The 12,121-nt window shown below is 48.6% G+C and overlaps 1 protein-coding gene across 1 annotated transcript in view; it reads left to right on the top strand.

Moving 5' to 3' along the window:
* The first annotated feature begins 1,975 nt into the window (after positions 1–1,975).
* The window catches only part of LOC127567050 (natural resistance-associated macrophage protein 2-like), an 80,259-nt gene continuing 70,113 nt past the window's right edge, over positions 1,976–12,121 (top strand). Inside the window, exons 1-2 of the mRNA XM_052009715.1 lie at positions 1,976–2,014; positions 4,902–4,982. Coding sequence (XP_051865675.1) covers positions 4,949–4,982 — 34 coding nt within the window. The 5' untranslated portion in view covers positions 1,976–2,014; positions 4,902–4,948. The remainder of the gene's footprint in view (positions 2,015–4,901; positions 4,983–12,121) is intronic.

Genomic DNA, 12,121 nt, shown 5'->3' with positions numbered 1-12,121 from the left:
CTATGGAATTTAATGTGTTAATAATCTAGCCTTACAAGAAAACAAAGCCCTAGTCATGAGCAGTGAAGATTGCAAAACTGCTGGGTTGTTGTACAAGTCCATCTGGAGAGAAGAGCCTTTGTTTTTACTTGACCTTAAAATAAAATAATCAAACATGGATTTTTGAATGGAAAATCATATTTGCCCAATGTGTTGGAGCTCTTGGAGCACGTGTCTGGTGTTACAGATCAGGGGGAATCAGCGAACATGGTGCCTTTGCATTTGCAGAAGGTTTTCAGTAATGTCGCATGGAAGAGGTTACGGAGCAAATTCCACTTGGAATTGTGGGGTTATCCCCTGGAACAGATGGAGGGTCAGTTAGCAGATAGAAAGCAAAGACAGGCCTTTCTCAGGCTGAAAAATCAAAACTAACCGCAAACACAGGAAATCTGAAATAAAACCGGGAAATGCTGCAAACACTCAGCAGGTCAGGCAGCGTCTGTGGGGAGAGGAATGGTTCACGTTTCAAGTCCAAGGCCCTTCCTCAGAACTGGGGAAGACATTACAAAAAAGGTCATTTTAAGTTGCAAGGAAGGTGGGGCAGGGGTGTGATAGGCCAAATGGAATATATGTGATGGGGTGAGACCAGGACAAGTGGGAGAATGGAGCACTTTGAGCCTGCTTTCACTTCTTTGTCTGTGTTATGTGTGTCTGTACCAGTGGAGAGAGAAAAACTGAACCAATGTCACAGGTGGATGACTTACAGCAGAATAGGCCGGTTCTGATACACAGAAAGCAAGTCACCTGAGGTTGGAGAACTCAGTATTGAGAGCAAAAGGCTGCAACATGCCCAGATGGAAGATGAGGTGCTTACATTGGGCCTTGTGGTAGCAGTGCAGAGTCCACAGACAAAGGGAGTGGGACGGTGCAGTAAAATGACATCAGTTGCTCCTTCCACTGATGCAGCCTGACCTTGCTCAGGTTGGCAGGCTATGACTAGTGGGGTCCCACAGGAATCAGTACTGGGACCCCAACTGTTCACAATCATATCAGCCATGTGGCTGAGGGGAGCAAGTGTAAAATACCCGAGTCTGCCGATGATACAAAACTAGGTGTGTATTCGAGTAAGGAAGGAGGCTTCAGGAAGAAGTGGACAAAAGGAGTGAGTGGGCAACAACACGTCACAATGTGGAAAAGTGGGAGGCTATTCAGTTTGCTAAAAACACACAAATACTCCTTGAAACACCGGTTGGGAAGTGTTAATGTTCAAAGAGTGTCCGTCTAGATCCAGGTTCAGCAGGCAGTTAGGCAACTGGCATGTTGGTCTTTATTACAAGAGGATTTGAGTACAAGAACAAAAACGTCTTCCTACATTTAAGTGTGGTTGACTCTGAATGAAGTTCCTCCTCAGGGCTAATTAAGGATGGGCAATAAGTGCCAAGCACAGTGAGTCTCACTCACTGAGTTCATTCAGGATGTAGATTCTTGGATTTCAGAGGAATCAGGAGATGAGGATAGTGGAGGAAGATGGCATTGAAGTAGAAGATTGCCTTTGAACTTGTTGAACAGCAGGGCAGGTTTGAGGGGCTGAATGGCCTCCTCCTGTTCCTATTTCTTATGTTCTGACCAATATGTGACTCGACCCACTGACGTTGCTGGCTCAGCAAGCCACTTAACTGAAGAGTGACTGCGGGTGGACAATAAGCGCTGGCCCACCCAGCACTGCCCCGATCCCCCAACAAAGAAATCACTTCATAGGACGTCTCCTAACCTTTGAGGTGGAGGAATATGCACTCCCAGACCATGGCTCTTACTTTACCAAAACAGACTCATTAAACATTAACGAATTAACAGCATATTTACAAACTGTACTATTCAAAAGGTACAAACCTTCAAAGGAACTTGTCCTGTACTCACCCTCAATGTTAAACCAACCATGAAAACACACAAAGCTCTTCAAAATGTGGCCTGCCCCCAGCCCGGCACCGGTGCTCTGTCTTACGCTCCCACGGGCTCTGTTGGGTTGTTCCCCAAGGTAAGGTGAGGCAGGAAACTTGCAGATCGCACACCGACCTTGAGACTTAGGCGGTTGTTTGATTTTAACAGTGGTGACACAGTCAGTCCCAGAAGGTGGACACTTTCCCCCTTCACCACTGTCCCGCCAAACAAGGCACCCCCCCCCCCCCCCACTCTAGTCTGTCCCCCACCCCACCTACAGCTGGCAGAATAAACATTTCTGGCCTTTAATTCCTGCTTCTGACAGCTGTGGTATAGTGAGCGGTCTCTGCCTCCTTGCCTCAGTCTCCGCTGAGCTAGGGGGGAATGCTGCTGGCCTTCCGCTGTCAGTGAATCCTCTCCATCTGGGGTTGACATGGAGCTGAATTGAAAGACATTGCTTGGGTCTCTGTCAGGCATTTTGACTGACGTGTTGGACAGCTGTCTCACCAACACGGGGATGTCCAGGGCTTGCCTGAACCAACCAATCCAGTCTCTTGCCTTGAAGATTGGCTGGTGTGCTGGGCCTTCTGGAGAATGTAGGGGGCCATCCATCGTGAGACAGAAAACGCGTGCGTACACTCACACCTCAGGAAGTATCCCGTGAAGCAGATAAGGGCAACAGGTTTCTTCCCTGGAAGGACATCAGCAAGCCGGCTGGGGAGAATACCAAACCCCAAGTGCAATTAAACAGCAGTCCCTTCCCAGTGCTAAACCTACCTACAACTGATGCAGCTTGCAAAGCAATTTATTATGTATTGTATTTAAATTTGATATAATTAGTTATTAAATTTATTTAAGTTTAGAGTTATACGTCACGGAAACAGGCCCTTCAGCCCAACTTGTCCGCATTAAAATATCAATAATATAATATAGAATCAGAATGTGTGAGAAATCCTCAGCAGGTCAGGCAGCATCTGTGGAGATGTTTTAAAACCCACCTCATCTCCAACTTTTGCCAGTTCTGGTAGAAGGTCAATGACCAGAGATGTTAAGCCTTTTTCTCTTCCCACAGATGCTGCGTGACCTGCTGAGGGTTTCCTGCATTTTCTGCTTTTATTTCAGATTTTCAGTGGCTGCACCATTTTGCTTTCAATGTCTAATGGAGAGAGATCTTAAATCTAAATGGCACTCAATAATCAATCCATAAAGTACAGGGGAAAATCCCAGAATAGAAACAAAATTTGACTTCTTAATGAAAGAGCGGGTCCTCTAATTCACCATTCTACTGGAAACTATACCAATGGGTTGGCTCTTAAATGTCTTCTGAAATGGCAAAGTCATTCAGTTGGGAAAGAAAGGTCAGCCTTGCCAGTGATACCATGTCCTGAAAACAAAGAGCCGGCTCTGTGGATGGAGGAAGGTGGAGGAGAGAGTATTCAGGCTGTATCAACAAAACTGCCCCTTTGCACTTGTTGGTTTGAGTTGTGACCATAGAACCATAGAACCATACAGCACAAAACAGGCCCTTCGGCCCACCATGTTGTGCCGTCCATCAAACCACCCTCACACTACCTAACCCCTTCCTCCCGCATATCCCTCTATCTCACATTCCTCCATGTGCCTATCCAACAAACTCTTGAACCTGTCCAATGTATCTGCCTCCACCACCACCCCAGGCAGCGCATTCCATGCACCAACCACTCTCTGGGTGAAAAACCTCCCCCTGACATCTCCCCTGAACCTCCCACCCATAACCTTAAAGCCATGCCCTCTCGTCCTGAGCATTGGTGCCCTGGGAAGGAGGCGCTGGCTGTCTACTCTATCTATTCCTCTCAGTATTTTATATACCTCTATCATGTCTCCTCTCATCCTCCTCCTTTCCAGTGAATAAAGCCCTAGCACCTTAAGCATCTCCTCATATTCAATACCCTCCAATCCAGGCAGCATCCTGGTAAATCTCCTCTGCACCCTCTCCAACACCTCCACATCCTTCCTATAATGAGGCGACCAGAACTGAACACAGTACTCTAAGTGTGGTCTAACTAGAGTTTTGTAAAGCTGCATCATCACCTCGCAGCTCTTAAACTCAATCCCGCGATTTATGAAAGCCAACATCCCATTGGCCTTCTTAACTGCTCTATCCACCTGTGAGGCAACTTTCAATGAACTGTGAATATGAACCCCCAGATCCCTCTGCTCCTCTACACTGCCAAGTACCTTGCCATTTACCCAGTACTCTGCCCTGGAGTTTGTCCTACCAAAGTGTACCACCTCACACTTCTCCGGATTGAACTCCATCTGCCACTTGTCAGCCCAGCTCTGCATCCTATCAATATCCCTCTGTAAGCTCCGACAGCCCTCCACACTATCCACAAACCTGCCGATCTTAGTGTCGTCCGCAAACTTACTAACCCAGCCTTCCACCCCCTCATTTAAGTCATCTATAAATATCACAAAAAGTAGAGGTCCCAGTGCTCTAACTGTGGAGCTGATTTGAAGTGAAAGGAGGAGCAGTTGGTGCTGAAGTAACTGGCACTGATTGTTTCGTTCCAAACCTGGAAAACCACGTGAGACGGCCTTGGAGGATGGAGAAGATCCCATGTGGCGAAATCAGGGATGAGACCACATGTTGCCATGCTGCACTCGAGTTCCAGTGAGCTCTGGCACTGTGCCACCATACCTCGCATGGTTCCTGTACTTTCCAATGATTTATTCATGTAGCTGTGTTCCCACAAGTTGTCAAAGTGTCAAGGTCAACCATAGGAGCCCAGATGAAGGTTCTGATGGAATCTTTAGGTAGTGCAGTCACTCAGTCCCTCCCCTGTCCACACCCCTATTCAAACTCAGACCATTGTATGACGGAGATTTCTGGCAGCTTCCACTGCACCTCGGTTGCTATTTGTTCCAAACTACTTTGATTATCTAAAAGGCACTGCCTCCCCCATTTCTTAGAACTTACTGAGTGTTTCTTACATCCACTGCAGGGAATAAGCTGTTACGGAGCACTGAGTTTCAACGCACTTATTTCACCATGACACCAGAGCAAGAAAAGAAAGAGTCAACAGGTAAGAACATTAGTTACATGCCAGGTGGGAGGGAAGGGGCATATCTGGCAACCTGGTTCTCAGAAATGCTCAAAAACCTGGCTTTCTCTCTCCCTCTCCCTCCCCCCCACCTCTCTTTTTCTCTCTCTGTCTCTTTCTGTCTCTCTGTCTCTCTCTGTCTCTCTCTCTTTCTCTCTCCGTCTCTCTCTCTCTCTCTGTCTATCTGTCTGTCTATCTGCCTGTCTCCTTCTCTCTCTCTCTCTTTCTCTCACTCCCCCCCCCCCCCCTCTCTCTCTCTCTCTCTCTCTCTCTCTCTCTCTCTCCCTCTTCTACACCCTTTCCAAAGCCTCCACACACATCCTGCAATGGGGAGACCAGAACTGCCTACAATAATCCAAGTGTGGCCTAACCAAAGTTTTATACAGCTGCAACATTGCTTCCTGACTCTTGCACTCAATGCCCCGACCAACGAAGGCAAGCATGCCATACGCCTTCTTTACCACCCTATCAACCTGTGCGGCCACTTTCAGGGAGCTGTGGACTTGGACCCCAAGTCTTGTGTTCCCCCCTCAGCCTCCTCCCCTCGAAGGAAAAGCCAGTCTCTCCTCATGTGGGAGGAAACCGGAGCACCCGGGGGGAAACCCACACGGTCACAGGGAGAACGTGCAAACTCCACACAGACAGCGTCGGAGGTCGGGACCGAACCCGGGTCCCTGGAGCTGTGAGGCAGCGGCTCTACCCGCTGCGCCACCGTGTGGCCCAGATTCTGTGGGAATTTTCTTTTGGTTGCTCTCTGCACCTGGTTCTCTCTGGATCCACTTGCCTGGGTGAGAGCAGCTCCAATGACACTAAGGAAGATCGACACCACCCAGGACTAAGCAGCCCACCTGACCGGCACCTAATCCACCATTCCCTCCTTCCACCACTGGCACACAGCAGCTGCAAAATGCACTGTAGCAACCTGTCAAGGCTTTTTTGACAGCACCTCCCAAAGACCCGCCCCCCCCCCCCACGCCGGAAGGTACATGGAAGTGCAAACACCTGCTCCTCTCTGTCTCACATCACATGATACCACCTCGTCGCCGCTGGCTCAAAGCCCTGACACACTGCATTGTAGGAGTACTGTCACCACACAGACTGCAGCATTTAACAAGGCTCACCAGTTCTTCAGTGATAGACTTGCCAGTACAGCCCACATCTCAAGACTCAGCAAAATGGCAGGCTTCAGCTCCAGGCTCTCCCTCCCACCAGAGCTGAATGAACCTTGATCAGGCTGAACACAATACCAAAGGTTCAACAAACAAGGTGCTGGAGGAACTCAACGGGTCAGGCAACATCTGTGGAGGGGAATGGACAGTCAACGTTTCAGGTTGAGACCTTTCATTTGGACTGAAAGAACAAGGGGAGACAGCCGGTATAAAGAGGTCCCCTCTACGAGTCTGGAAACGTCGACTGTCTCCTGTCTACTTCCCTCCACAGATGCTGCCTGACCCGCTGAGTTCCTCCAGCAGTTTTTGCTCCAGATTGCAGCATCTGCAGTCTCCTGTGTCTCCACAATACCAAAGGCTGAGCATTTCTGGCTCTCCCACCTACCATTCGATAAAGTGACAAAAACCTGGGCTGGCTGGGGAGGAAACCAGACCAACCCTGCTCAGAAGCTGACCTTAGGGCATTTCAGCAGGCTTGGATTTCCATGTCTGTTATTAATCAATTAGATTCATACAAGTGCTGGGATGGTCGCAAACTGAGGGAAAGTCGTGGACATGTAAAGGCAGCTTGAGCCACCATTTTGTCCTCTTTACCTCTCTTCCTGTGTTTCACTCTTGCATGTTCACTTTAATCTCTCTCTCAGGGTTAACATTTCAGATCGAAAACAGAATACTGATAAAGAATCTTTGACTTGAAACATTAACGGTTTCTCTCTCCACAGACGCTGCCTCACCTGCTGAGTGTTTCCAGCACTGTCTGTTTCTATTTTCATGGGCAAATTAGCTCGCATACTTGACCACCATCATCCACAACTAATGTGCCAGGACTAGAGAGCTTTGATCTGCTCCATTACTTCATCAGATCGATAGAGTCATGGAGTCTTACAGCACAGAATCAGGCCCTTCGGTCCACTGAGTCCGTGCCGACCATCAACCACCCACTTACACTAATCCCATTTCATTCTCCCCACACGTTCCCATCAACTCCCCCCAGATTCTACCCCTCACCCACACACTGGGGGCAATTTACAGCGGCCGATTAACCCAGCAACCTGCACATCGTTGGGATGTGGGAGGGAACCAGAGCACCCGGGGGGAAACCCACGGGGTCACAGGGAGAACGTGCAAACTCCACACAGACAGCGCCGGAGGTCGGGATCGAACCTGGGTCTCTGGAGCTGTGAGGCAGCGGCTCTACCCGCTGCGCCACTGTGCTGCTCATGTAAAGGATGTGCCTGTGTCGTGCAGCTTTCACTCTTTAGCGTGAATTTTGTCGTAGCTGTGGTGAGTAGTGAGGGACAGGCTGAGCCTTGGGGTTACAGAATAATATGGAGTGTGCCCCATTGAGCAAATATCAGCTGATGGCACAGTGAAAGGAAAGCACAGCTGCCAGACTTGTAGGGAGTACAACTTGGACCTTCGCATCAGACCCTAGCTTCTATGGCATACTTGCTTCCCACTAAAACTGCTCAGGGCTAATCTTGCTTCCTCTTTGCCTCATTACCCTTTCCCAGCCTAACATTGTTTTGCTGCTGGGCCATGTTAGTCTACAAACTCCCCTTCAGGGGAATGAATTCACAGAATGGAAGGTTTTCTGTTTTCTTTGCCCTGTTTTCTGCCTTGGCCACATTCTCACACTTTTTGATGGGGTGCCTCAATCTCTCTCTGCTCACTGTCTCTCCACTGTCACCTGTCAGAGAAATAAGGTGACAGAGAAACACTGGGTGTCAACTCACTGGAGTTTCAAAAGGATCCCCCACGTGATAAACGCAGGGTAAGCTGTAAGGCCATGAGATTGATGGAATTGCAATAAAATTAACTGGTAGATTGGTTCCTTTGTTACAAAGCAAATGCAGTGAATGGGCAGGGAGCTAGTTGGCAGGCAGTTATCAGTGAAGTGTCACAAGATTGATCCATGAATTAATTATTTTTATACATTATTTCGAAGAACAAACTAAGTTGAAGTATTCACATTTGCAGATGATCCCAAATTATCGATGATATCAGTGTGCACAAACTCAAAAGGATTCAGGTTTGATTAGTAGGTGGACCAATAGTAGATCAAGTTCAATACAGGGAAATCTAAACTTATGAGATTTGACAGAGGGAAGGTTGATGTGGATTGCGTGCCAATCGGAGGTGTTCTGGAGATATCAGAAAATCTTGTAATAGAGTCTTGCATTTCTGCAGCATGTTTCACAGCCTCAGCACATCCCAAAGTGCTTTACTCCCAACTCCACAGCTTTACAATGTAGGAGAGCGAGAGAGTGAGCAAGAGAGAGAGAGAGCAAGAGCAAGAGAAAGAGAGAGAGAGAGAGAGAGAGAGAGAGCTTGGGTTTTGAATAGAAAAGTCACCCAGGTTTTTTTTAGAGCAGGTGTTAAAGTATACAGCAAAAGCCAAACATTTAAACCCAGAAGCAATACAGAAGCAAAATTCTGCAGGTGCTGGAAACCTGAAGTAAGAAAAGAAATATTCAACACACCAGCATTTATTGGTTGAGCTCTCCCCACAGATCCTGCCTAAACTGCTGAGTATTTCCAGCACTTTCTGTTTTTATTTTCTGTGAATCCAGAGAGGTTACTTTAATACTTTGTTTGGCCCTGGTGAGACTGTGCAGTTTTACTCTCACTACCTCAGCTGATGAGGACTAACACTGATGATCCCAGAATCAGGAACGATTCACTCTCCTGGCTCTATCCTGTCATAGAGGGGCCGGGATGGAACAGGTCCACATTATCAATGCTTTATCGAAGATTGAAAGATTGGTTTCACTCATAGACTAAAGAAAGAAAGAGTTACATTTACATAGTGACTTTCACAGTTTGAGACACCACAAATTAAAGAGAGCACAGAAGAAAACAGGAAGCACTTAAGGTAAATGCATGGTCAGTATGTGAAATCATTGACAGGAGAGGTGGAAGAAGAAACCTTAATGGGATTGAGGAAGAAATTAAAGAGTTCTTGGCAGCAAATGACACCAAGGGTCACTGGAAGTGTGGCAAGGGAATGCAGCAGAGGAGTGGTCTTGTCTCTGCCTGAAGCTGTTACTATGATCCTTCTCTTACATTACATCTCTGTCATGCTCCCAATAGTTTTTTAAGTTAAATTTTACTTACAGCATGGTAACAGGCCCTTCCGGCCCAACGAGTCCACGCCGCCCATTTTAACCCCAATTAACCTACCCTTACATCTTTGCAATGTGGGAGGAAACCGGAGCACCCGGATCCCACACTTATTGCTGTCGTTTTGGGCTATTCCTTGATCTGTTGTCTCTGTGCTTGTCTCTGACTTGTTCTGGCAACAAGTCAGAGACAAGAACACTTGCTGGCCCACATACTAATTTCTGCTGTGATTTAAAAGCAGTTCTGGCAATGGAGAAGATTTAAGCATGACTGAGCTGAGTGTGATATCAAAGGTTAACTATCTTGGCCCCACCTCCATGGAAATTTTCAGAACTGTGCAAGGTGGGGAAATCGTTTCAAAAACCCGTCCCCCACGTGCTTTGTGGGAGGCTGGATATATCGAATCAAGATCAAGTGCCCATTCATCTGAGGAGATTGTACATGTGAAGAGAAGGCATTTAAAACCGTACCTCAAATAGATAACCCAGAGCAGTGGTTAAAAGTTCGCAGGCACCTCCCAAGTCAGGGAGAATACAGTCCAAACAAGTATAATGTTTGATTGTGGGCAAACTCACAGCTTATGATCAAAGTGCTGAAGCTGAGAAATAACAGCTGGAAACAGGAAGGACTATACTTTAAATCGTTAGCTCACAAATTTGAACTTTACCTCCTATTAATTAGGGAAGTGTTCCCAACCTTTGAACAACTGTCGTTAAAGGTGAGATCCTAACCAGCTACTTCATTCTGATCATTACTGCTGGATCAACTCTAAAACCCTTGTGTCATTGCAAGAATAAATTAACTTGTCCAATAATGTGATTTATCTCCCTAAGACAAGAACCATTCCATAATGGAGAGATAGACCATGATAGACCCATACTGGGACAGCAGTAAGGTGAGAAATGCCACAGAACAGGAGCTCAATTGAAAGAAATTCAATTTAAAATAGTGCAAAAGGTGATAAATCCCCCCAGGTTCTACCACTCGGCCACACACTAGGGGCTACGTACAGCACCAATTAACCCACTGAGCCGCATGTCTTAGTGGGAGGAAACCAGAGCACCCGGGAGAAACCCACGGGTCACAGGGAGAAGGTGATACTCTACAATAGGGGAGAGTATCCGTGGGCTGTGGGAGGGGGTTCAGTGGATGGGGAGAGTCGATAATGGGGGAGAGTGTCTGTGGGGCTGTGGGAGGGGGTTCAGTGGGTGGGCAGAGTCGGTAATGGGGGAGAGTGTCTGTGGGCTGTGGGAGGGGATTCAGTGGGTGGGGAGAGTCGGTGACGGGGGAGAGTGTCCGTGGGCTGTGGGAGGGGGTTCAGTGGGTGGGGAGAGTCGGTGACGGGGGAGAGTGTCCGTGGGCTGTGGGAGGGGGTTCAGTGGGTGGGGGAGAGTCGGTGACGGGGGAAAGTGTCCGTGGGCTGTGGGAGGGGGTTCAGTGGGTGGGGGGGGGAGTCGGTGACGGGGGAGAGTGTCTGTGGGGCTGTGGGAGGGGGTTCAGTGGGTGGGGGGGAGTCGGTGACGGGGGAGAGTGTCCGTGGGCTGTGGGAGGGGATTCAGTGGGTGGGGGGAGTCGGTGACGGGGGAGAGTGTCTGTGGGGCTGTGGGAGGGGATTCAGTGGGTGGGGAGAGTCGGTGACGGGGGAGAGTGTCCGTGGGCTGTGGGAGGGGGTTCAGTGGGTGGGGGGGAGTCGGTGACGGGGGAGAATGGTCACTATTCTGTGCATTGACCCAGTGCAGTTCAGCAAGCAGGGTTAGTGGTTAACATTAGGAAACAGGCAGAACTTGTTTAACTTCAAGTTTCCATAAAGTCAAACAGGAAAGGCTAGCCAGCAACGTGTTGGTATACTCAAGTCCAGAGTTAAAAAAAGGCGTGGATGAGGGCTTTAACAGCGGATGAACTGGGATGAGGCAGACGTTATGGACATGGGAATAGCTGGTGCCTCCACACTCCCTGTTCTGGCGCAGGTCCCAACACTGATGGGCGCACGTGGTGCTGCCATCTCCAGTGCTGGTCCAGTCTAACTGACAGTCTAACCTGCAGTTCTACTGACAGTACGTTTTCTCTGCCTGTTCTATGCCCCCAAATTGATGCAGTGTTTGTGCAATTTGCTTCCTCACTCCCTACCACCACTGAGACTGTTTATTGCAGTGGGGCGCTAACATCTGCCCGTCTTGGTGGGGGGGAGATTGCAGCTTCCGTCTGTGGGTCTTGCTGGGTCAGGGCTGGGTCAGTGGGATGGTCAGTAGGGTGGACCAGCTGTTTCCATGCCCACAAGGTCTACCTCATCTCAGAACAGGAAGGTGGAGGTGGTCAAGACTTTGGGGAACGGGAGGATCAGAAGACCGAGAAGGCCTGAGAGAACATCAGAGATCAAGGGCTTGGACCTCAGGGGATTGGAAGGTCAGGGATGAGATCAGGGATTAGTCCTTGTGCTGGCAAAGCCCAAAGAGTCAAAGGTAAGTGAAGATCTGCAGATCTGTGGTGTTAAAACCCAGCTATCCTGGGAATGCCCAACAATGGTTGCTCCAGGAACAAATTTGTCTAATATCGCACCTGCAACAGGCAGATTGTGTGTGACGTGACATCATCCCATGCACAACTGATGCAGATGTGCATCAGGCACCCCAGAGTGAGTAACTCTGTCAAGTGCCCGGCCGAATTCCTGAAGTAGCGTGAAACATCCCAGAAATGATTGTCGTCACGTTTGACTCCCACTGAAGTGCACTTTCATTTGCATAGCACCACTAAAAATCAACGTTGTGTCATTGAATTTGGAGGCTGCTGGCTCACACCTGGGTACACTTCCACAGTGCCCCCCACTGCCAA

Source organism: Pristis pectinata, chromosome X, assembly GCF_009764475.1.
Source record: "Pristis pectinata isolate sPriPec2 chromosome X, sPriPec2.1.pri, whole genome shotgun sequence".
Lineage (NCBI taxonomy): Eukaryota > Metazoa > Chordata > Chondrichthyes > Rhinopristiformes > Pristidae > Pristis > Pristis pectinata.
This window is presented reverse-complemented; position numbering and strand designations above follow the sequence as displayed.